The sequence below is a fragment of the Carassius carassius genome, chromosome 32, assembly GCF_963082965.1.
Source record: "Carassius carassius chromosome 32, fCarCar2.1, whole genome shotgun sequence".
Taxonomy (NCBI): domain Eukaryota; kingdom Metazoa; phylum Chordata; class Actinopteri; order Cypriniformes; family Cyprinidae; genus Carassius; species Carassius carassius.
Genome location: NC_081786.1, coordinates 11,521,454 through 11,548,181, shown reverse-complemented (window position 1 = coordinate 11,548,181; position 26,728 = coordinate 11,521,454). Strand labels below are relative to the sequence as shown.

The 26,728-nt window shown below is 36.1% G+C and overlaps 2 protein-coding genes across 3 annotated transcripts in view; one reads left to right on the top strand and one right to left on the bottom strand.

Annotated features, from left to right (window-relative positions):
* The window catches only part of LOC132112676 (peroxisomal membrane protein PEX13-like), a 100,334-nt gene extending 82,183 nt beyond the window's left edge, over window positions 1–18,151 (bottom strand). For both annotated transcript variants that reach the window (XM_059520263.1, XM_059520262.1), the window contains exon 1: window positions 18,126–18,151. The gene's annotated coding sequence lies outside the window, so the exon portion shown is untranslated. The remainder of the gene's footprint in view (window positions 1–18,125) is intronic.
* Window positions 15,094–26,369, top strand: minpp1a (multiple inositol-polyphosphate phosphatase 1a). Its single transcript, XM_059520264.1, has 5 exons — window positions 15,094–15,784; window positions 16,329–16,520; window positions 19,527–19,624; window positions 20,367–20,497; window positions 25,779–26,369. Exons 1-5 carry the CDS (start codon window positions 15,190–15,192, stop codon window positions 26,143–26,145), a joined length of 1,383 nt encoding a protein of 460 aa, XP_059376247.1. The 5' UTR covers window positions 15,094–15,189; the 3' UTR covers window positions 26,146–26,369.
* The last annotated feature ends 359 nt before the right edge of the window (window positions 26,370–26,728 follow it).

Below are 26,728 nucleotides of genomic sequence, written 5' to 3'. Positions count from 1 at the left end.
TATGAACTTTTTAAATCAGTACTACTGCAAGTCAGTGTGAATGTAACTTAATTATAATGAATAACAACATTAATTTAAAATGAAATGGAAAGAAAATTATGCAATCTTCTCTTACACTATTAAAATACTTATACACAGTCAGTAAGATTATTAAGTATTTTTGAAAAATCGCTTTAGTAAGGCTTTAGTTATTTGATACACTAAGAAATGTAATATATGAAAATATAAATATTTTAAATTAAGAATTTTACACTAATTTTAAATCGACAATTTTCAGCGGTTACTACTCCAGTCTTCAGTGTCACATGATCCTTTAGAAATCATTCCAATATATGCTGATTTGATGCTCAAGAAACATTACTTATTAATAATCAACGCATTTGTGTTGCTTAATATTATTGTGTAAGCTCTTATTTACTTTTTTCAAGATTGTTTGAGGAACAGAAAGTTCAAAAAAGAAAGAAATATTTTGTAACATTAAAAATTTCTTTACTGTCAAAGTTTAGTTTTCTATGCTGAATTAAAGTGTTAATGTTCCTTTTTTTTTTAATCTTTTGTATATATATGCATACACTTTTAAAAAATACTTGTCAATAGTTCGTAATGATTCAAGGGATGAATCAAAATATGTGATTTCATAAAAGTACAGAAAGGAACATGAATGGGAAAAATACCTCCTGAAGCATCAGATGTTATATTCTCACATATTGTTAGGCCAATAAAGTGTGGTTCACTGTAGAGCTGTACAAACTTTATTTAAAAGTCAAAGGCTATGCATGTCGAATCATGAGATACATAGACATATAGACAATATTAATTGTTCCGTAATAGTTACGCCACACACACACACACACACCCTTAACGTCCTGAAATGTGGATTATGACTTCTACTTTCCAAGCTGTAACTTGTAGGAGTTTGTAATTGAGCACACAGCAGAATACAAAGAACAAACTTTGAGAGAGAGAGAGAGAGAGAGATTAAAAGACTGACTCAACACTAGGTTTAGAAGACCTTTGGTTATAAAATCAGCTTAAGGGGGAAATTGCACTCACTCACGCACATAAAGCAAAACCGGTAAGCACGAGAAACAAAGTAAATAGCAACTTGGAAATTATGCCAAATAACCATAGGCCATGTGTCAGATGACCAGCCAACCATTAGCTTTCATCCTTTTAGCAGATCTGTGTTGCTCTTAGAGAAATGACCTGTGGGTAAGAAGCAGTTTAGTTTCCCACAATATTTATTTTTTATTTACTCTACTTTTTTTTTTTTTGGTCATGCCTTAACCCCTATAACGTCACTAAAACGGTTTTATATTGGGCTTTTATGATCTCACATTCATCAGCTCATGCAGTTTCCTTATTTCTTGTTAGAAGTTGTCCTTTTACAGATTGTGTTTATTAGAAATACAAATATTTATGATGGAAATCATCAGCGGCTCCTTGACATCTTTTTTTGCATTCTAAAAGTGTAAAAGTTGAATTTTAACTTACCAAGGCGGTTAAAATTCAACATGATTCTGTTAAACAACAAGAGGTCAAATTGCAAACCATGGCCGGCCTTTTTTTTTTTTTTTAAACATTGAGAAGTTAGAAAACAAGGGTCATATGTATACCAAATATACCAGTGTAACTTAAAGGTGCAATAGGTGATTGTCTTCAAAAACATTTTTTGTTATACTGGTTGAAAGTCTCTTCACATCCCGATAGCAATCATTAAGTTAAGTGGTTTAAATGTATTTATATATTCTGTGGAAGGCGTAGGAACAAAAAATGTACGTCCAATCAAAACGCTCGGTCCGAGCTCGATCCCTACACAGCAGAGGTGGAAAGAGTACAAAAATATTCTACTCAAGTAAAAGTACCATTACATTAATGAAATTTTACTTAAGTACAAGTAAAAGTACCAGTCTAAAAATCTACTCAAGTAAAAGTAAAAAGTAGCTCATTTAAACTTTACTCAGAGTAAAAATTACTTAGTTACATTTTAACAGTGGGAGGGAGTCAAAATGGGACAGGCCAAGGGTGTCAAACTCAGTTCCTGGAGGGCCACAGTCCTGCACAGTTTAGATATAACCCTAATTAAACACACCTGATCCAGCTAATCTAATCATTTAGGTTTATTTGAAAACTACATGATATGTGTGCTGGAGCAGGGTTAGAACTAAACTCTGCAGGGTTACGACCCTCCAGGAACTGAGTTTGACACCCCTGGGATAGGTCTATTAATCTCAAACTAGTTGTTTTTAATTAAAGGAATCAGTTATTTAGAATAATAAAACATTTGGGCTGTTACCAGGCAAATCATTATCAACAAACTCATCTTTTAATGTAGAGGAAATGCAGAAGATTCATTGGAAGTGGCATTTAGATGTATTACACTGTTTAGTGCAGGACAAGAATGCATTTAACCTGCAGTTACAAATGCATGAATAATGTTTTGATATACAAGACATACAATGTTGAATACTCATTTGAAATGATAAGAAATTAATTTAAAAAAATCAAAAGATACTTTAAATGTGAAATTAAAATGGCCAGTATGTGTCAGCAAGTCACTGTTAATAAGTGAGTCATTGCGATTGAACCGAATCATTTAAACGGTTGATTCATTCAGGAACGAAACACTGTCACGTTGCTCAGAGACGCAAAACTGTGCTTTGGTGGCTGTGTTTGGAATTATTTTCGGTTGTAGAAATAGAGCTAAAAAAGGTAATATGGTGTCTAAAATGCAAGTCTGTTAATTAACTTGTTTACTGAACTGTAATATATATGTATGTATATATTCATGATGATTTTTGGAGGAAAAGATGGCATTCTTTGTGTGATTTTGATTTAATATATGAAATTATATAAATATGTGAATTTTCTGCCCCTATATCTTCAATTTTGTGATATATCTTCATTCTAAATGCATTTTAAGAGACTGAATCACACAGTGAAAGAACGCACTATAAATGCGCGTGCACATCATTAAAACAAAAATAGCACACTCCTCACCACGGTCTTTTTAGCTAATTTGTGCAAAACCTCTTGCTAAAATGTCAAAGCTTCATTTTAACCACCAATGCAACGATGCAATTATTTAGCTTACCTCTACATTCTTGCGAAGGGTTGATGTCTTGTCGAGATTTTATAAGCTGCTAGTTTGGTCTTCCTAGGCAAGTACAGCTTACACTGCATAATAGAGCATATGGCCAGGGGTTCACTTCATTTCCTTCGAGTTCAACTTCAGAATATGACGGGGTTTCGTTTTCAGCAGTGTCTGCACCACTAACGCCGGTTTTGTCCGTCTGCATCTTTCTTGTGATTTTAGCGCCAGTTTGCCCTCCTGCCCATTATTTACTGCCGTAGTTTCCAGGGAGCGATTTAATTTATTTATTATTATTATTATTATTTTTTACTCAGTAATTAATGTGTTTTAAAATGTAGCGAAGTACAATACTTCAAACAAAATATACTTAAGTAAAAGTAAAATTACAGATTTAAAAAATTACTTTAAAAAGTATTAGTACACAAAAAAGCTACTCAATTACAGTAACGCGAGTAAATGTAATTCGTTACTTTCCACCTCTGCTACACAGTGTTCATTGCTCCCTTCTCCCTGAGCAGGGTTTTATTTCCCTTCAGAACATGGACTGGAATTGGGAACCGCTGATGGAGCCTATTGTAGTTCTGTTGTCTCTGGTATTCTAGTCTGTGAGCATAAATGTGTTCAGGGGGCTATTCAGTGCTATCAGGCTAATGTTAGCATTAGGGCTGTAGCTATCGAATATTTTAGTAATCGAGTATTCTACCAAAAATTCCATCGATTAATCGAGTAATCGGATAAAATGTGTTTTTGCTTAATTAAAGTGCAATATTAATTATGTAAGAGAAAATAAGACTCCTGGGTCTTGTGACGGTCACGGAGGGACCGCACGTTCAACATGGACGTTAATACGCACAGACACACAGAGACTGTTTGGTGATACAAGAGTTATTGTAATTATTGATCAGAGAGTGAATGAAATACCTGTAAACTTTGTGTATTGTTCCCATGTAGCGTTTGTCCCGTGATTTTTAGAGTCCTGGTAGGAAACAATGGCCGGAATTATTGGTTCCGCTTAGGGTGGGAATCTACCATGTATTAATTGAGCGTGGGGGATTCAGGGGCAACGTGGCTGAGTTGTTGCTGATATTTCCTGTTTAATGTGAACGAATTAATAACATCAAAGTAGATTTATTAAGTAGAACATCATGCCAATATGTTTCTTTCAGACTCTGTATATTTAAGGGAACATGTGTAAAGTGTTTTCTGTGAGTTTGTCCCTCCACATGTGGTAATGGTGCTGGCCACCAGTATAAATGACTGCGTGTCTTCGCACAGCTCCACATCTATTATCAAATTTGCTGATGATACGGTGGTTCTGGGCCTCATTCACAACAATAATGAGAACGCATACTTGGATGAGGTAGAGAAATTAACATCATGGTGCCAGGACAACTGTCTCTCTCTGAATGTGAGCAAAACTAAAGAGCTGATTGTGGACTTCAGGAAGAGACCGCAGCAGCCCTATACTCCTCTTATGATCAGCGGAACCCCTGTGGAGAGGGTGAGCAGCTTCAAGTACCTTGGTGTAAACATCTCCGAGGACCTGACTTGGACTACTCGCATTCAAACACAGGTTAATAAAGCCAGGCAAAGACTGTACCATCTGCGACAGCTGAGGAAATTCAGGGTCTCACCAGCAATCCTGAAAACTTTCTATTCTGGGGCTATAGAAAGTGTATTGACTCCGTGTATCTCAGTGTGGTATGGGAACAGCTCCAGTCAAGACTGCAAAGCCCTGCAGAGAGTTGTGCGCTTAGCTGAGCGCATTTCAGGATCTACTCACCCCTCTCTGCAGGACATCTACCTCAAACGCTGCAGAAGTAGAGCTGCTAAAATCAAAGACTCCACCCACCCCAGTAACCATCTTTTCACTTTGCTGCCATCTGGTAAGCGGTACCGTAGCCTGATGGCAAAAACCGAGAGACTCAGGAGGAGTTTCTTCCCCCAGGCCATCAGGCTCCTAAACTCTAAACCAGCCTCTTAACATCCTCATGCCTCCACTTAATGTTCACTTTATCAGTTAGATATTCATCATTCAGTACCTCACATAGACACACTGACAGGGTCACCCTGTTTGCACATTTGCTTCTTGTACATTCCTGTGTATCTTAATATTTAAGACTACAGTAAAATGCACATATGCACATTGTACATCCCTGTATATCTTAGTATTCTTAATTTTTTTTTTACATTTTTTGTACATCCCTGTATATCTTAATATTCTTTTTTATATTTTATTCTTATATTTCCATTGTTTACTTTTATTTCATTCTTGCATAGCTACATTTATGTATATTTTCATAGGTGTTGTTTTCTTTAATAATTGCACTGTCCATGGAGCGGACCTGACTCACATTTCACTGCTGGTTATATATGCTATATATGATTTTGTATGTGACGAATAAAAATCTTGAATCTTGAAATGTGAATGTCTTTGTAATGGAAGGTAGTCTGTGTTTGTTTCTGCAGTGGAGAGTGTGGCCTGAGGGTTGCAGGTATTTTATTCACTCTCGGATCAATAATTACAATAAACTCTTGTATCACCAAACAGTCTCGGTGTGTGTTTGTGTGTATTAACGTCCATGTTGAATGTGCGGTCCCTCCGTGACCGTCACAGGTCTCTTAAAATGAACAACTAAGTTTCCTTTTTTAGAAAAAAAAAAATATTTTAAATGCATAGAATGCAATGGATACATCAAAAATAAACATTTAATTATTACCCATTGTTTCGCTGTAAGTACTTGTACTGTGAACAATGACAAGAAAGTTGACAGATGAATTAAGTGCCATTCAGTTGGGGTTTTAAATAAAGCATTTTCTGAGATGCACATTAAACACATAAAACATTAATTTAATTTATCTTTTAATTATTAACTTTTTTGTAAACAAAGGGGATTTACTATTAAATAAAACATGGAAGAAATGTTCTGTGATTAAACCTTAAAAAAAAATAATGTTTGATTTTTTTTTTAGTAGTAGGCTATGTACATTCTGCTGAACAATAGTCTTTAACCGGACTTTTATTTTGATGGGTTGACGTACCTTTACAGTTCTGTGTATGTGATGTGACGCTAGTTTTACTTAAATCAAATGGTCAAATGCTCATGAAGTGACTGTCAGAGCAGTTCTGGAGATGTTCCTCATGTGTTCACGTCTTTATTGAGTGAGAGGAAAGACACTGAAATCTCAGCGAGCGTCACGCGCGCTTCAGTGTGTGTTAATAAAGGAAGACGCGCTTCAAGAACTTCAAGGAAAGAGGTTCAATTCTTGTAAAGAAGGCTTCAGGGCGTCCAAGAAAGTCCAGCAAGCGCCAGGATCGTCTCCTAAAGAGGATTCAGCTGCGGGATCGGAGTGCCTCCAGTGCAGAGCTTGCTCAGGAATGGCAGCAGGCAGGTGTGAACGCATCTGCACGCACAGTGAGGCGAAGGCTTCTGGAAGATGGCCTGGTGTCAAGAAGGGCAGCAAAGAAGCCACTTCTCTCCAAAAAAAACATCAGGGACAGATTGATCTTCTGCAGAAAGTATAGTGAATTGACTGCTGAGAACTGGGGCAAAGTCATATTCTTCAATGAAGCCCCTTTCCGATTGTTTGGGGCATCTGGAAAAAGGCTTGTCCGGAGAAGAAAAGGTGAGCGCTACCATCAGTCCTGTGTCATGCCAACAGTAAAGCATCCTGACACCATTCATGTGTGGGGTTGCTTCTCATCCAAGGGAGTGGGCTCACTCACAATTCCGCCCAAAAACACAGCCATGAATAAAGAATGGTCCCAAAACATGAAATTTTGGGTCCATGGCCTTGAAACTCCCCAGAGCTTAATCCCATTGAGAACTTGTGTTCAATCCTCAAGAGGCAGGTGGACAAACAAAAACCCACTAATTCTGACAAACTCCAAGAAGTGATTATGAAAGAATGGGTTGCTATCAGTCAGGATTTGGCCCAGAAGTTGATTGAGAGCATGCCCAGTCGAATTGCAGAGGTCCTGAAAAAGAAGGGCCAACACTGCAAATACTGATTCTTTGCATAAATGTCATGTAATTGTCGATAAAAGCCTTTGAAACGTATGAAGTGCTTGTAATTATATTTCAGTACATCACAGAAACAACTAAAAACAAAGATCTAAAAGCAGTTTAGCAGCAAACTTTTTGAAAACAAATATTTATATAATTCTCTCAACTTTTGGCCACGACTGTAGAATCTCCAATTGTGTGTGTGGATTTTTCCTTTAGGAGATGTTTTCAGTGTCTGTCTCTGTGATTCAGAGATGAAATAAATCATTTTTGCTCTACCTGCCCTGCATGATGAAATTACTAGTGGTCACCCAATATGTGTTTGTTGACAGCCGATGCCGATATCTTGGAAAGCAGGGGGGCCGATAGCCTATATAAAGCAGATATAATTTTTTTAAATTATTGTTATTATTATTATTAATAATTATAATCATAATCATATTAAAGAAATTTGAAATCATTTGACAATGGATTAAAAAATAAATTAAACATTTATACTTTAGATGACAGTATTTTTCACAAATAAATAAATTTAATAAAATTATAATATATAAAAAAAGTAAACACTAACCAACAGGGCACTCATTATTCTGGGAAGTTTGTGTGCATTGGGAATCATTTTTCAAATAAAGCCATGGTTACCCTCATTTTACATACAGCATAGAGTGAATGATAAATATGACAGTGGGCAAATGCATAAGGTGCAGCATAATTTGAAATCACGAGTTTAAAGTTTAAAGCATGTAATTCACATGGACCGACCGTCACACAGAAAACACGCGATCATGCTGGATAAAAATATTGATGGCGATATTTGAAAAATGCCAAATATCGGCATTTGCGATATATTGATCGACCACTACAAAAAACAGATTTCAGAAGCAAGTTACAGCACAGATTAATTCATCAGCACTTCCAAGACATCAACAGTGTTTTGGTGATCTCCTTGTTATCCTGCCCTACATCTACAGCCTACATACTCCTCACAGACGTGCACCTTTACATAGCACTGTAAGCCTCAATACACCACAGATGCTATTTTTGTGGTGTTTATTTTTATTTATGCATTAGGCAGACACTTATCCGATGCGACTTACAGTATAGGTTTACAATATATGTGTTCCCTTGGAATCAAACCCATGGCCTTAGCGCTGCTCTACCAGATACAGCAATGCAGCTTGAACAGCTGACGCCAGTGGGATTTTTGTTTTCTATATATATAAACAGTGAGAGAAAGTGATTTATTTAAAGTTCAGTTTCAGTTAAAGGGATAGATTACTTAGAAATAGATATTTCCTCATCATTTACTTCCTCTCAAGACATCCCAAACCTGTATGAATAAATTAAATTAAATTTATGCATTTAGCAGACGCTTTTATCCAAAGCGACTTACAGTGCATTCAGGCTATCAATTTTTACCTATCATGTGTTCCCGGGGAATCGAACCCCCAACCTTGCGCTTGATTGAGCTACAAGAACACTAATAAGTAATAATAAGAAATAAAGAAATTAAAGAAATAAATTATAAAGAATAAGTTTCTGTGGAAGAATATTTTGGAAGAAATAATTTTGTTTCAACTGTTTTTGTCAATATAATGTAAGTCAATGGGGTCCAAAACAACACTGATTTATTGTATGGACAGATAAATATAAAACACATTTATAAATGAAACGCATTTCCATAGAAGAAAGAATATCCTACAGCAAACTGATGTTTGGGAACGAATGGAATGGGGTTTCCTAAGAGAACTGCAGGGAGTTGATGAAAAGCTAATAAATCAATTAAGTCACAAAAATATAAAATCATTTTTGACATCTGTCACATCTGACATTACAGAACTATGAATTTACAAAAATATCATTAAATTATTTAAATCCCTTCTCTTTATTTAAGTAAATATGTTTGGTCAAAAGCCAGTTTGGAACTCCCCGACCTACAGGTTTGAAAACTCATTAGGGTGAATAAAAATATAATAAAATATCAATTAATATTTGGGTGACTATCCATTTAAGAATGAATTACTCCTGACCAGCAATATCTGTAGACTATGCATAAACATCTCCTTAAAGAAAAATCTTATTTTATGAAAGCGGTCCATTTGTTGCATAAGTCTGTTGAAGGTTTTGTGGTTCCCACACCCGGCCTTTGTATGTGGATAATAAAAAGTAGCAGCTGATACTCTTATCACCAAAGTACAGTACTTTCTTTTCTCCAACCTTGAAATGAAATACAATTTAACTGTTGTTATGCAAAACATGTACTCCTCCTCCAGTGTGACCTTGACAAGGTCCTCTTTCAACCAAGCTCCTCTAAACACCTGCGATGCAACCTCACCTCTGCCCGTTTTACCTCTGCACTTTACTTTTTTTTTTTTTTTTTTTAATTAACCTTCGTATGCATGTTCTCATACCCTTCCCTTAAGCTGAAACTATCTGACCTCTACAGAACTTAGACACTTTGTCCCAGAAAGCCAACTTCCTCCCCGCAGGTCACACATTCACAATTTATAAACTCAACCACAAAGCACTTCCTTGAATTTAAATTCATTGCCACACATTTCCAAGTTTCTATTTCTTATTCTCTTTTTCTATTCCACTTTTTCCGCCTGCGTTTGGTTTCTCTTAATTTGACTTGCAATACACAATTCATTTGAATAAACATACAACCAGTAACGGTAATATAGAGTAAACCTTTGACAGTTTTTTTTTGTAAACATTTGCTTTGGCTTACACCATTTAGTTTGCATTCTTTGCCCAAAGCATACTGAACCACTGAACACAAAAAACAGGCACATTCATAAACACTGGCACACCGAAACCAAGCTGTCATTAGTGTGTAAAGAGTGAAATGTCTTTGTAATTCAAAATACAAGAACACATAGCCACAAATCGAGGGGTGTTGAGGGCATTTGGGTGATTTATTCAGTCAAAGGCAGATATTAAAAGATCTTTGAGGGCTGATCAGGTCTCCCAAAACATGTACTTTAAAGTTATCATTACCTCATTATACTCATTCACCCTGTGCTGGTACTTTAGTCTGCACATGTTGTTAATAAGATTAAATTCAGCTATTTAACCTCCTTATTATGCATTGAGAAGAGTAATTGTGTATTTCTATGCATGTGATGAAGTGAAGTGTGTAACCAGTGCATTACATTGTTAAAAACATGGCTTGAATACTCCAGAGTCTTGCACTTAAAACCAAATCAAAACACCACCTGCCATCTAAACGCACTACCAGAAGCTTGACTAACATTCATACAAATGCGATTGCAAGGTATAGGTGCAGTTTGTTTGCAATGCTCTGGAAGAGTCTATAACAAATGGAAAAGTGAAATAAACAGATGACTAGAAGACCGAGCCAAGCCAACATACCTGAAAAGTACTGAAACTTTCCCCACACACATGTACTTTCACTTGTGGTCTTCCACAACAAGGGGGGCCTACTAATGACTTATGATAATAGTGCCTGCTCAAAAACAAAACAACAAAAACAAAATTCCAGGTTCCATGAATTTAAGGTCCTGCTTGTCAATGTTGTTATTAACCTCCCAGGGATATTAATGATAAAAATACAGACCTCTTCCTATAATTAAACCACATGACATTTCACTTTAAAGTAGGACAAAATGTATGATAGGAAAAAAACAGGGACAAGAGGATGCGTGTCTGAGTAAGAAAAAAAAACAAAAAGGAGAGATAGAAAAAGAGAAACTACTAGAAACATTGACAGAGAAGGGTGGAGTGTGAAAGAAACTTCACGGACATGTCATGAATACTCCACATCCTCCAGCATTCAATGCAAACCACATGACTCACAAGTTTTAGTCTTAGATCACATCAAAAAAAAAAAACCACCTACACTTACATATGTAGAGTAACATTTCTCACCAGAGAGATCATAGTCAAATCTTCCTTCATGCTTAATTCTGTTGGTGATCTCCCTCTTTCCTGCTCGCCTTTCCAATAATTAGAAACACATTTTTAGGCACTCTTGGGCTTCTTTAAACAGAAACAAACTGTAATCTTGGGTCTCAAACTACAGAATCGTGGCCAACACAGAAACCATCAGAGTTCAGATGTTGTTCTCTCCATGCGTCAGAAAAAATATCAATCAATTTAATCTTTTGGCTTAACACCAAATGTTTTAACTCTCCTATCACTGCTATGTGGTTTTATAGCCTTTTGACGGGTCAATATTGTCTTCCAGATATCCTCCATGTAAAACAGAGTACAAGGTCAAGGTCCTCACTGCTGGCAGTAAATTTAGTATCAACTGTGAAGACACAGCAATAGTTTTGCAGCTCCAGTGGAACCATTTTAATCATTCAGTAATAAATATCTAGAGGCGGTCATGGGAGGGTGATAAGGACCTACTATTCAACTGTTTCTGGATTCAGAGTGCAAAAAAAATAATTAAAATAACAATTCCCTGGAAGTCGGGTTCAAATAATATTTTGCCTGCCAGTTTCAACAGACCTGGAAGTTTAAAGGAATAGTTAACCTCAAAGTGAATACTTTGTCCTTTTTTGTTGTTACAAACTCTTGACGGTTCATTAAAAGCAAAAAAAAAAAAGAGAGGTTAGTCAGAATAAACTCAATCACTGTTCATTTTCAGTTTATGGAACAAAGATGAAAAATAAGTGAATGGGTTTCTAACATCTGCTTTTTTATTCCACAAAAAACAGGAAGATGTAAAGTCATAAAGGTTTGGCACAACGTTGGAACAATGGCTTAAAACCACCTAGGTGTGTGTTTGGGGTGTGTGGGGGGTATCTTTGTATACATTTCAGCTACTAATTTTCCAACAACATTTTGGTAAAACGAAACAAGAACAGTCCGAGTACTCTACACGTGCACGCGCGCGAACAGAAATCGCATTTGCTTTAGGAGGCAACCATGGCAACAGCTGCTAGATGGCGTTCCATCGACAAATAGTGAGTGCTGTCTTTATTTATCGCTTTATGGCACAATTACACTTCACAATGTACCGAAAATTGTTAGTGTTTAGTATAAAACGTCTTTAAAATGGACAACGATAACTGCAGTAGAGACGCCAAAGTACAATTTGACTCGAGGCATGCAAATAACATTACAAAAATAAATATTTTTAAAGGGATCACTTTAAATTTTTGACAATTTCTCAAAGAGAATTTACACCGTTTGGATGCGTTTAATCGCTCGGTGGTATATTTAGCAACACATCTGAAATAGGACATGCTACATAACCTCAGAAAGCAACATGTGGGCCACGCAGCCTCTAACAAATATATCACCCACTTTTTCGCGCTAGACTCATCAGGCTGTCACTAGGTGCTAGGAGTGAGATAAATTGTTACGGGTTTGTCAACTGGCGCGAGAAAACGGTCATCTTGATCACGCGCTATTACGACAAATGCTTTCCATTAATACGTGCCGAAAGATGCCGTTCTCTCCCGGTGTGTCGTGTCAGAACGGCTCTTTACCTTCAGAAACGACAGAGCTGATGATTAGGCAAACGATTAAAGAGAGATTACATAGCAAAGGATCACTCGAATCTGACGTTAGTGGAAAATAAATTCCCTTAGTCCACAGTGAGCGTTTAGAAGAGACCCACAGAGGACTAGTGGACGTCAAAATACAAGAAACGTGTTTTTAGAGAGGCCCTGGGGAAGTGGAGATCAACAGCTCCGTTGAGTCCAACTCACCGTGTTGTAATTTTCTCCAGAGAAGACTTGTAGCTAGTATCCGACGCGATCCCGATCCAGGCCAAACCAACACGCCTCTTCTGACAAGCCTGCTGTCGCGTAAAATATCCTCGTCAGAAGTGTGTAACTGTTTTGGTGGAGTTGTTGGTTTTGGACGCGTACATCAAAGTGGAAACGTGTGCGTCAGTGGGCGGATTTATAGCAGCTCCTGGGTTAAAAAAACAAAAACAAGAGAGGGGTGGGAGGGGGGATCCCTTCTTGTCCCTCTGCCCGTGACGTAGTACTCAACGCCCCGCCCCCTCTTCGAGGTCCAACCAGAATGTAACACTGGATTTATCTGTGTATAAATATATTAAATGAAATGTCTACATTTAATACAGGGGTTTGTTTGCTCAACAGATACCTGGAGAATACCTGTTTTTTTCACATTCAAATTGAATAGCTAACATAATATGGTTAATTTAAACGTAAATAAAAATGGTATACTTGACCATGATGACACTGGTATGAAGAATATTGAGTATGTGGTTAAAACACCTAGGCAAATACTATCCACAGTAATTTGTATAGTGTGCTTTTTCAGAGGTTCATCTAAAATGCTCAAGTGTGCTAGTGCTTTTTACTTATAATTCATGTGTTTTCTTACTAAATAAACAAAACAGTTAAATGGATATTATTTTTTATGACAGTAATTAAACATACTTAACATAGATATTTAGGCCTTCACCCAAAACCATACAGAGTACAGACACATTTGAGCATTTAATTAATAATATAATGAAATAATTTATGGAATTTCTGGTCACTTTGGTACCAATTTTACGTCACTGAAAGATTACATTTTAGTAGATTAATTTTTTCTAATGTATTCAGATATACAGGTGCTGGTTATATAATTAGAATATCATCAAAAGTTGATTTATTTCACCAATTCCATTCAAAAAGTGAAACTTGTATATTATAGTCATTTATTACACACAGACTGATATATTTCAAATGTTTATTTCTTTTCATTTTGATGATTATAACTAATCCCATATTCAGTATCTCAGAAAATTAGAATATTACTTAAGACCAATACAAAGAAAGGATTTTTAGAAATATTGGCCAACTGAAAAGTATGAACATGAAAAGCATAAGCATGTACAGCACTCAATACTTAGTTGGGGCTCCTTTTGCCTGAATTACTGCAGCAATGCGACGTGGCACGGAGTCGATCTCTCTGTCGCACTGCTCAGGTGTTATGAGAGCCCAGGTTGCTCTGATAGTGGCCTTCAGCTCTTCTGCATTCTTGGGTCTGATTTCCAAAGGAAATGCTAAATTTACTTTCATCAGAGAACATATCTTTGGACCACTCAGCAGCAGTCCAGTCCTTTTTGTCATTTGCCCCGGCGAGACGCTTCTGACGCTGTTTATTGTTCAAGAGTGGCTTGACACAATGAATGTGACAGCTGAAACCCATGTCTTGCACACATCTGTGCGTAGTGGTTCTTGAAGCACTGACTCCAGCTGCAGTCCACTCTTTGTGAATCTCCTCCACATTATTGAATGGGTTTTGTTTCACAATCCTCTCCAGAGTGCGGTTATCCCTATTGCTTGTACACTTTTTATCTACCACATCTTTTCCTTCCCTTTGCCTCTCTATTAATGTGCTTGCCTTGGACACAGAGCTCTGTGAACAGCCGGCCTCTTTTGCAGTGACCTTTTGTGTCTTGCCCTCCTTGTGCAAGGTGTCAATGGTCGTGTTTTGGACTGTCAAGTCAGCAGTCTTCCCCATGATTGTGTAGCCTACAGAAATAGACTGAGAGACCATTTAAAGGCCTTTGCAGGTGTTTTGAGTTAATTAGCTGATTAGAGTGTGGCAATATTGAACCTTTTCACAATATTCTTATTTTCTGAGATACTGAATTTGGGATTTTCCTTAGTTGTCAGTTATAATCATCAAAATTCAAAGAAATAAACATTTGAAATATAGCAGTCTGTGTGTAATGAATAAATATAATATACAAGTTTCACTTTTAGAATGGAATTAGTTAAATAAATAAACTTTTTGATGATATTCTAATTATATGACCAGCACCTGTAGAACAGATATGGATTTGCATGACCCGTCTAAACATAGAAAAAAAAGTCTGTTAAATCTGGCGGTTTCACAGCCATTTATTTAATTTATCCGTCCAAGTAGCCTATTTATCATAATTTATTTTGCCAAGGTATTTTTTTAGTATTTGTCAGGACACAGAGAAAGCAAACTAACAGGGAAAGCTACTGTTTGGCCAACATGTCCAGTGTCCTCGGTGTAAACATCCGCAAACATCAGCCTGCCAGTAAAGTCTCATCGAAATGAGTCACTTTTCAGTTGCGCAAAAGGAGAAGAGACGCCGAGCAACCCAACCCAAACATGGTCAAACAAGTGGTAACAACAGTATGTTTTGTTCTTTTTCATTGCATTATAAGTTACTGGGCGTTTATGTCCTCTTGTAGCATCCAATCATCCACAAAAATCATAATTCCAGCCATCGCCAGGTATTTTGGCACCAAAGGTCGCTATGAAGAGGTCAACGCGTACTTAATCGACGATATTTTGGCCATAAACAACTCCCTTGTGATGCTGCCTTCCTCGAAATGCAGCGAAATTCATTTGACAGTTATAATCCGGCACGGGACGAGGTACCCGACCATTAAAAACATTCAGAAGATGCGCGAATTTTCTGATCTCGTCGTGCGTGAAGCGACCGGCAACTTGAACTGTTTGTCAGAGATAAAGTCGCAGTGGAAGATGTGGTACACGGATGATATGGACGGGCGACTGGTGGACCAGGGCCGTGAGGATCACAGGCACCTGGCGCAGAGACTCATCAAATGGTTCCCTTCTTTGCTGACCGAGGAAAATGTGCGTCAAGGGCGCGTGAAACTGATCACCAGCTCCAAGAACAGGTGTGTGAACAGTACCATCGCTTTCAGAGAGGGACTAATGAAAGGACTCCGCTCAGAAGGTAATGCATGCATGAGGACCCAGCCCTGCAGTTAACGCAAGCACTGAATCATCTGCATTAAATCATTGTTTTCCAGCATGGGCATGTGCTTAACCCTTTGATTCATAAGCTATGCAAACCCCTTCTAATAAATACAGGTCATTTTAGACCTATGTTGTGCATTAAAATATGAAAGGAAAAAATGAAAATAAGGATTTGTGATGATCAGGAACAAGTTAATTGAGGAATTCCTGGAATACTGAATGGTGAGATTAATTTCTTGCAAAAATATTAGTCACTTTTTAGACCTATGATGTGCATCAAAGGGTTAATTTAGTTAATTTAGTCTATAATCTGGGGTCTACAAGATTAGCAATATGGCTCACTCATTTCTTCTCAACAGCAGAGAGATTCATTGGAGAGAAAATGGAGACTTGCACTTTTCAATTCAATCAAATGCCTGTTTCATAGCCAAAATATTGAATTACCACTATGTTTAGTTTTTTTCACCAGAATTACCATCATGTTTCATTTTGTAAATGTATATGTTTCTTTCATTCACTAGCCAAGTTGGAACTTGCTGTGAATGACGCTTTGATGCGTTACTTTGACCAGTGTGAACGGTTTGTGAAAGAAGTGGAGAACAACAAGAGTGCCTTGGAGGAAGTAAAACGTTTTCATGCAGGCCCGGAGATGAAAAGAGTAATGGAGAAAATGGCTGACAGGCTGGAGGTCCCTTACGCCAGCATCACCGATGGTCAGTGATGGCATAATATGATCATGACCCTGTTACACAAACACAAGACACAAATACTGAAATAAAGCAGTGTCCAAAATGTTATGCGCAGTTTAGAAATGTGATAATGTTTTTTTTGTTTTTTTGGAAAGAGCTGTTGTATCTTCGCCAGTTTCAGAATACATGTGGCAAATTCAGTTCCCTCTGAATGTAAATGCTCTTACAACCACAAGATTTTGCACATCGGTATAACATTATACACAGTTCTTTCTTGATTTTCCGTCGGACTGATTTAGGTGAGAACATAAAAACAGAAACAGAATTTGACAAACGTTTGTCTTTTCAGATGTTTCTCTGCAGTCAGCGTGCATGGAAAGCATCATGCAAATTAGATTATAAATTATTGAGATTACTTAAAAAATATATGTATATATAAAAAAAGAAGAAGAAAAAAAGAAAATGAAAATGGCTGGAAATCTAGAAGATTAAGAGATTCCAAGTCCATAACTCTGGCTGGGCTTTCAGAGTTTAAAAGAGTTTAAAATTTGTGTTTGAGCCATTGAAATATGTATGTTTATGAGGGTAAAATACTTTTTCCTGTCTTCTGATTTTGTATTTATTTAATTAATATTTATTTATATTTACTTTGAATTCAGAAATAGTGGGGCAGTATCCATACCATTTCAGTTTATTTTGGTGGAATAGATTGAAGCACTTGAGTTTCCATATGAACTAATGTAGAAGAATTCTATAGTTGACAGCAGTACCTAAGTAATAAATTATTGTAATTTAATTACTTTTCGCATGAAAAAGTAAAATAAGGGATTACTCTTAGTTTTTTATTTATTTAAATACAGTTACTTATGTAATTGAATTAAAAAATTGTGTATAGGCTGTAGAACATTTACATTGAATACAATAGTGAATTTAACATCAACTTTTAAAGTCTAACCTTAAAATGCATGCTTTTTATGTTTCTCACTTTAAATACTTTGGTAAGTTAATAAGAATATTGGTAACACTTCTGTCCAATTATCACTATTAACTAATTGGTTATTGGCATGAATATTACTGGGATATTGGCTGTTTATTATTACTTAAAAAGCACATATTAATGTCTTATTCTGCAAGACCATATTCTAAATTCTTAATCCTACTCGAATCTTAAACTTAACAAATACTTTACTATGTATTCATAAGTAGTAATTAGGGTTATATTGAGGCAAAAGTCATAGTTAGTTAACTCTTAACTGTCACCGTCCCGTATACTGGACGCCTAAATTTACTTAAATATATTACAATTAAATCTTAATCTAATCATGAAAAACTATATATATCGTTGGAAAGGTCTAAGACACCTAAATAGATATTTTACCACTCTTTGTTGTAAAAAAAATATGTAGGAACAGTAATAGATTAATTTATGTGCACCTCAAAACATATATATCATAACAGGAGTCCTGACCTTTGTCACAAAAAATCTCTTTTGGTTCCTTTTACCCTATCACATGTTTTAGTAATCATCATAAATGATAAATCATTTAAAATCTTAAAACCTCCAAATTCATCCTGTGAAAACCATTTTGAAATTGGACATCAATAAAATGCACCTGTGTTCGTTGTCCATAACATAAACTGCCCATACCAATACCCCACCATCACCATGGGCCATTCGATCCACAACACTGATATCAGAAAACCACTCACCCACACAACATCATACACACTGTCTGCCATCTGCCCTGAACAGTGAAGAGAACACCTCTCCAAAGTGCCAGACACCATCGAATGTGAGCATTTGACCACTCAAGTCAGTTACGATGACGAACTACAGTCAGGTTAAGACCCCGATGAGGACGAAGAGCATTCAGATGAGTTTCCCTGAGATGGTTTCTGACAGTTTGTGCAGAAATTCTTTGGTTATGCAAACTGATTGTTGCAGCAGCTGTCCGGGTGGCTGGTTTTAGACGATCTTGGAGGTGAAGATGCTGGATGTGGAGGTCCTGGGCTGGTGTGCAATATTTTAAACTTTATAAACTGCACATTTTAGAGTGGCCTTTTAGTGTCCAGCCTAAGGCACACCTGTGCAATAATGCTGTCTAATCAGTGTCTTGATATAACACACCTGTGAGGTGGATGGATTATCTTGGCAAAAGAGAAGTGCTCACTAGCACAGATTTAGACAGATTTGTGAACAATATTTAGCATTTAGCATTTAGTGTTCCTTTAGCTCAAGTGGTAGAGCATTGTGCTATCAAGGTTGGGGGTTCGATTCCCCGGGAACACATGATAGGTAAAAATTGATAGCCTGAATGCACTGTAAGTCGCTTTTGATTAAAAGCGTCTGCTAAATGCATAAATTTAATTTAATTTAATATTTGAGAGAAATAGGCTTTTTGTGTGCATAGAAAAAGTCTTAGATCTTTGAGTTCAGCTCATGAAAAATGGGGGCAAAAAACAAAAGTGTTGCGTTTTTAATTTTGTTCAGTGTAGTAATTAATTACTTTTTTTTAGAGTAACTTATCCAACACTGGCTAACAGTGTGCTGTAGCTTTTTCTCTGAAGAGCAGAATTATAGATGGGAACAGTTGGGAATGAGAACCACAAAAGCAAGAACATAATTCCACAGTTGATTTAGCAGGACACTTACCCTGAGAGTTTAGAGGTCAGAGCTGCTCACTTGATCTGCTGCTGTCAGCAGTTGTATATCAGTGCACAAATGAAGAGTAAGAGATAGTGAGAGAGGAAAAGAATTTAGGCATTGCAGCTACTGCAGTTAGCATGACCATTAGATGGCAGTATTGTTGTTTTATTTTTGGCCCCAAAAGCAGAAATAAAGTGCCAAAATATTGCATTGCCTTGTTCAACAACACATGCTTTTATCAAATATCCAGCTTTTACAAAGAAACAATATAATCTACAGTTATATTATACTATAATACAATCTACAATTTACACTGTAATTTGGTCTACTGTCTGATGGTTTAGCAAATGACACATTGTCTTAATATTTATTTTGCTTCACAGATTCAGTGGAAGCAGGTTTCTTCTTGTGTGCATATGAGTTTGCAATCCAGAAAGTGAACTCACCCTGGTGCCAGTTGTTTGACGAGGTCGATGCACAGGTACCGGAACAGAGCAATTTCATGTTTTCCTTGGAGGATTTGCTTAAGAAACAGAGAATTTTGCACTGGCACTCTTTACTTTTTTCTATTAATACATTTATGTAGCTAGAATGCATGAATTGTTCAAAAGTGTACAAAATTGTACAGTGACTGTAAAGTATTTTACATGTACAGTATACTATATATATATATATATATATATATATATATATATATATATATATATATATATATATATATATAAATCCTATTTCAAATGAATGCTTTTGAACTTTCTTTTAATCACAGTTTGCACAAAAATGTTATGCAGCAGAATGTTTTTCAATACTGATAATAATAAGAAAAGTTTCTTGTGCAACAAATTATCATATTAGAATGATTTAGGGATCATTTGACTCTGGCTGCTATCATCACAGGAATAAAATACATTTGCACAGTATGTTAAAATACAAAACAGTGTTATTTAAATTGTAATAACATTTCATAGTATTACTGATTTTTGTTTTTTTACAAATAAATCTACCCTGGTGAGCGTAAGAGACTACATTCAAAAACATTTGATAGTTTGATAACTTTTTTGATAGTGTATGTTTTAAGATAAAACTTTTATTTTCAGGTCAGTAGAGGTTTTTAATTCACAATGTTGTTCTAATGACAACACATATATCTGAATGTTATTACAAACTGGTGAGATGTGATAGTACCTGTAAATGTTTGAAGGCACTATGCTGTGTCTCTTAAGGTAATGGAATATGCTGGTGACCTGAAACAGTACTGGAAGCGAAGCCATGGGCATGAAATCAACAGCAAGTCAAGCTGCATCCTCTTCCATGATCTTTTTCATCGTCTTGACCAAGTTGTAGCCGAGATCAAGTAAGATCACTGTGCAATCTCTCTTATCTTTATAAAGTGCATATAAGGAAAATGTTATACAATTTACATTTTATTGCAAATCCATCTACATTTATTTGCCATTGTGCCATTGTTTCTTAAGGTAAAACCTTTTATTTTTGTATCACTATGGGCTTTCATTTCTGAGAAAAAAATAGTTTCTGGTTCCTGCTTTCACTGCAGTATCAGTTATTATGGCTGAGAAGTAAATTAATAAGATCAGCAGGTACAGACAGACAACACTGGAAAAAGCCTTTTTTTTTTTTTTTTACATAGTAGATTAGTTTAGCTGTGAGGGTGTCGAGGAAACATCCTTTGTTTGTCTTTGTTTAGTCTTTCAACAAAGAAACCAATTCACAGGAGCAAAAGCAAGAGAGAGAAAGACTTGGTTACAAATTTCTTTATTAACTACATTTCAAGGGAATTTTAAAAATAAATTCAACTGATATGAGTTGGATGAATGAAATCACAGTAGAAAACAGTTGTGCTGCTATACATGTGAAAAATTGTTGTATATGTTTTTCACAATTTTTTGATAAATAGAAAGTTCAAAAGAGTAGCAGTTGTTTGTAATAGAATTCTTACTAACCCTAGGTTTTTGAAATGGTAATGTAGGCTATAACTGTCACAATCTCTAGCTGGAGTGCCCGTGAGCTTCATTAGAGGGCACTACATTCCAGACTCTTGCCACTTCATCCTGGACTCCATTTCCCATAATCCTTTGCCAAAGCTCCTCATCAATTGCAATCACCTGTCTCTCATCACCTCATCAGTCTCTTACTATAAAGGTTGCACACATCCACACACACTTTGCTGATTATTGTTTAGCCTGTACCCTGTTCCCTGTATCTGTGTTTTATGTCACGATCTCTAGCTGGAATGTAGTGCCCTCTAATGAAGCTCACGGGCACACCAGAGATTGTGACAATAACATCAAACACATGCTTTGGTTATATGCCCACTTTCGCCTCTCCTCTTTGCCTTAGCTATAGAAGCTCTCTCTATAGCATTAAAATCGTCTTCAGTGTTTTCAGGTATTTATAGAGGAGGAAGGGAGCATCGTATATCACTGTATGCAGACGACCTCCTGTTATATGTCTCAGACCCTCTTAACTGCATAGATAATATAATTCACCTGTTGAATGAGTTCGGATTAATTTCAGGTTATAAATTGAATTATGCTAAAAGTGAGTGTTTTCCCGTAGGTGATTTGGCGAAACAAATTCTTCCAGCTATGCTCCCTTTTCACATGTCCTCTACAGGTTTATAGGTTCATATTTCATAGGTCTAGGGGTTCATATTTCAAACTCATTCAAGTCATTGTGCAAAGAAAATTTTACTAAATTAGTGGACCGTATTTAAGTAGATATTCAGTGTTGGAACAATCTTCCACTTTCTTTAGTAGGCAGGATTGAATCAATTAAAATGAATATTCTACCAAGAATACTTTTTTTATTTCAGACTATTCCTGTTTTTCTTCCTAAATCTTTTTTTAATTCATTCGACTCCATAATATCCTCATATATCTGGGCTGGTAAGCCTCCGCGTGTACACAAGTCAACTCTTCAAAGAACTAAACAGAATGGGGGTCTCGCTCTTCCAAATTTTCTTTTCTATTATTGGGCAGCTAATTTTCAGAAATTATATGCATGGTGTAATTCTCTGAATATCGATTGGTGTATAATAGAAGCTAACTCCTGCTTATCCTCATTATCGGCATTAGTTTTTGAATTTGAAACGCCCTTCTAAATACACCACCAACCCAATTGTGCTCTCATCACTCAAAATTTGGAAACATTTTTGTCGTCATTTTATATTAAACGCATTGTCCACCTTAATGCCTATTTGCAGTAAACATCTTTTTGTTCCTTCTACTTTAGATTCAACTTTTGCACAGCTCAGAGAGAAGGGCCTTGTTCTATTTCATGATTTGTTTCTTGATGATCATGTATTTGCGTCATTCAACGATTTGATGAGTAAATTCAAAATATCTAGATCCAATTTGTTCCGCTACTTTAAATTGCTTGACTTTGCTAAAGCACACTTTAATACCTTCCCTCACCAGCCAATGAAAACTTTAATTGAAGATATAATGTCTCTATCGAAATCGCATAGCCATATCTCCTCAATTTATGGCTTGTTACGATCTTCGCAATTCCCTCCTCTCTTTGCACTCAAGCGAACCTGGGAGAAAGAGCTGGGACTGGAGCTTGACGAGGAGCTATGGAATAAGGCTCTAGCTAAAATAAACTCTGTCTGCATTTGTGCTAGCTTGAATATTTTTCAGTTTAAAGTTGTTCACAGAATTCACTTCACCAAAGCTAAATTGAAGAAACTTTCTTTAATAGAAGATGATAGGTGCAATAGATGTTCGCTCTCCCCAGCAGATCACACTCATACATTTTATACCTGTCCTAAATTGTATTCATTCTGGTCCTCTTTTTTTGATACACTCTCAATGTCTCTGTGAAACCCTGCCCAATAATTGCAATTTTTGGAATATCACCTGTTGATGGCTTGTACAAAAACGTCATGCTGATATTATTGCTTTTGCCTCATTGGTAGCCAGAAGACGAATACTGTTGCATTGGAAATCCTCATGCCCCCCTTCTAATTTTTCTTGGCTGAAAGACTTAATGTCCTTTCTACACCTGGAAAAAAATAAACACTCCATCAGGGACTCTGTTAACTCATTTTATAAAGTGTGGAATCATATTATCTCCTTTGTTGAGACAATACCTTCACTGGAGATTTGAATTTTTTTTTTCTTTCTTTCTTTTTTTTTTTTTTGTGTGTGTATGGGATGTTTTGGGATGTTTTGGGTTGGGTAGTAATAAGAGTGTTTTGTATATTTGTATAATTTTTCTTTATTAATTTCTATTGATGTTAAAAAAGCAGGTTGTGGTGTTTTTCATATATGTCATGCACATTGTCATTTAAAAATCTGCTTAATAAAAAAAATATATATATATATATATATATATATAAAAAAAAGAATATAATATTTGCTATCATTATCAGTCACTCTGATTTCAGGTATTACTCAAGGCCATCGAAGGGTATTGACTTTGACACTGGTTACCTGCCCATTGTTTGATCCACTCCTGTCTGCTACTGAACATTAAGCCTTACAGCAAGCATGGTTGTCAATCCTAAATACTATGTGCGGACATAGCCAGAGAGATAGAGTGTTTGTCTAACCAGTTAGATCTCTATTTGAGAGCAGTTGAGTATACATAAAAACAGTTTCTTGTTAAATTTATAGCCTGACTAATGTCATACCACATATACAGCCTCAAACACACTGCCTACTTCACACACAGAGCCCCAACAGGCCACATTACACAGAATACACAGCATCTGAACCGGAACTAGAGTGATATAATTCTCTTGTGTAATAATCCTTCTATTCATCGTTCCCTTGGGTCTGTTGAACATCCGTTTCTGTTTTTGAATGTCATACTGAAAGTTAAGCAAACTTGGGTGTGGGGAAAATGTGTGTCATAAAACTAGATGGTTGAGGGTATCCACAAACAAGTATACGTGTATATATTAGGCCAATCATTGGGAGTAAAGCCTGTGTTCTTTGTCATTGATGACACTATTCTCTTCAGTTTAAGAAAAATCATTTACTCATTTACTTCATAAATGTAATTTTATTTGCTGAGATACTTTCGCCATAATATGGAATCTGTTTGGTTTCCCAGTGTGGAAAAGAGCAGATTGAACATTGTGCTAAATTTCACCTTTAGTGTTTGATGGTGATAAGATGGCCATACTGGTTTAGAACAGCATGATGTTAAGTAAGTGACAGAATGTTCAAATGAAGTAATTTAATCAACTATTAATCTAGCCATTTCCATAAATCCAACCAAACTGGTTTTGCATTCGTTTCTTGATGCTTATCTAAGGTTTTTTTTTTTTTTTTTTTCCTTACCTGTCATTATAACTAAGCAAATCTCAAAGTAGCTAATAGCATCAGACAACAGTAAATAAGATGCTTATAATCCATAAAATGGTAAAATACTGTAGACTGATTTGATATGGACGTCCCTGACAATCTAAATTCTTGGCTATTAAATTTAGACAGGTGCTGTTTAGTGATTTAGATAATGGTCACAGTCATTTTAAGATGAAAAACGAAGTGAATGCAGATAGTTTACTTGTTACCATGCATGTAAAATTAGCCTCTATCATTGTCCATGGTACTGGTTATTTTAAAACTCACTTCTTGATGTCAGAATGATGTTGCAATATTAGATCAAGTGAGCTTATAGCCTAGGCATCTCCCCGTGTTTAAGAATTTGATTAATAGATGTTTTTGTAAAAATAACTTTAAAACAGTTATATTTTATATTATATTAGACACATTGAAAATTATCCTCAATTTTTAACTCATTTTGAAACAAAATACATTAAGGTGTGATTCACTAAGTGTGTTTATGCAGCTTTTTTGGGCAGTGGAATGGACTACTTTTACTTAAGCTTCATGTTTTTAAAATGCTGTGTCATGCGCATGTCTAGCATGTCTAGCGCATATTGAACTTCCTGAAACTAAGAACTTCCTGTTGCCTAATTGGTCAACGTATTTGCAGTGAAAGTTTTTGATTATTTAGCATTCATCAGCTCTGCATTCATAGCATTCATCAGCAAATGTTTATGAGGTGATAACTTTGTCTTACACATTTAGAATACGCTGCACAGGCCCATTTATGATCAATGTGTTTTATGAATGATTGCATGGCAGGTAGTGTTTATTGCTGGTTCTCTTTATGTTATTATGTTTTAGTGGTGAACTCACCGTTCACATTTCCTTTGTGTTTGTTTCATTGTTCTCAGTGTAAGGACATTGATGTGCATGTGTGTGCATATATTTTTTCTTTTCAAAGATCACCTTTGTTCCTGTTCAAAGGTTATGAAGCACTGCCTTACATTTCAGGGGTTGCAAACAGTGGGGAGGGAGAAGCCCACAGTGACGTAGAAATACCTTGGCAAACTAGATAAATCCAAACAGTGATTTGTAATTCAATTCTCCTGGGCTTTGTAATGAAAGGCCAAGTGAAATGTGAGATAAATCTGAATTCAACTTTAAGGACATGCATTTAGAACAATTTATTTTTCATAGTCATTTTTGCTGAATTGTATTTAATCCAGTTACAGTTCATTTATCCCCATTTTTGAACCCAGTACAGGGATTCAAGGTGTTCTCTCTTTTCTCTGTTCAGTTCTGTATCACAGTTTGTCTTCTCTCTCTTTCTCTCAGCTCAGCTGCTATTATATCGGAGGCTGTGACAGTGCAGGTGGGCCATGCTGAGACGCTGTTACCCCTTCTCACCCTGCTGGATCTGTTTAAGGATGACATCCCTCTCAGCTCAACTAACTTTGCAACCCAGCACAACAGAATATTTCGAAGTGGGAAGATTGTGCCGTACGCTGCCAACCTGCTGGTAGTGCTGTATAAATGCCCAGAAGGGATTAGGATGGGTGTGCGACTCAATGAGAAATCTTTGACCTTGCCTGGACTCACCAACCCCGTCCCAATGTATGAGGATGTGAAGAAACGCTACCGTGCTCTGCTAGAGGGTTGTGACCAAGAGACTGTGTGTAAAATTAACAATTCAAAAGCATAAAAGTGCAACACATTACAAAGGCCAGCAGACTGCTGACATTATCATAGAAGCAACAACCAGAAAAGGTTTTTTTTTTTAATGTTATACAACATTTCACTGTTGATAGAATAGTAAATGAAAGTTAAAGATAATATATATATATAATATAATATATATATATAAATATAACCACATTTAACCCCACAGAATTACTTGCAAATGTTATGGACCAGTAAAGAGAGCTAAATTTTCAAAGCTGAGAAATCAGCTGTGTCCAACCATCTAATCAAAAAAACACATTTGACATTTCACATGCTAAATATTTACAGTGTCATTCGGAAAGGTCTTTAGTTTTGCTGCTGAATTTCTAAGCAATGAACCAGTTGGTTTACATGACTGAATTGTATATTGCGGGTTTTGGTAGAGAGTCCAGAGGACTCTGTTGCTTGCTTATACAGTATTTCTGTTAATGCTTTAGTAAATATAATCTATTCAGACCAAAGATTATTTTTAATACCCAGTATATAATATCTAATCTAATTTGATCTGAGTTAGATTTTAATTTTATTATATAAAAATATGATTATATATATATATATATATA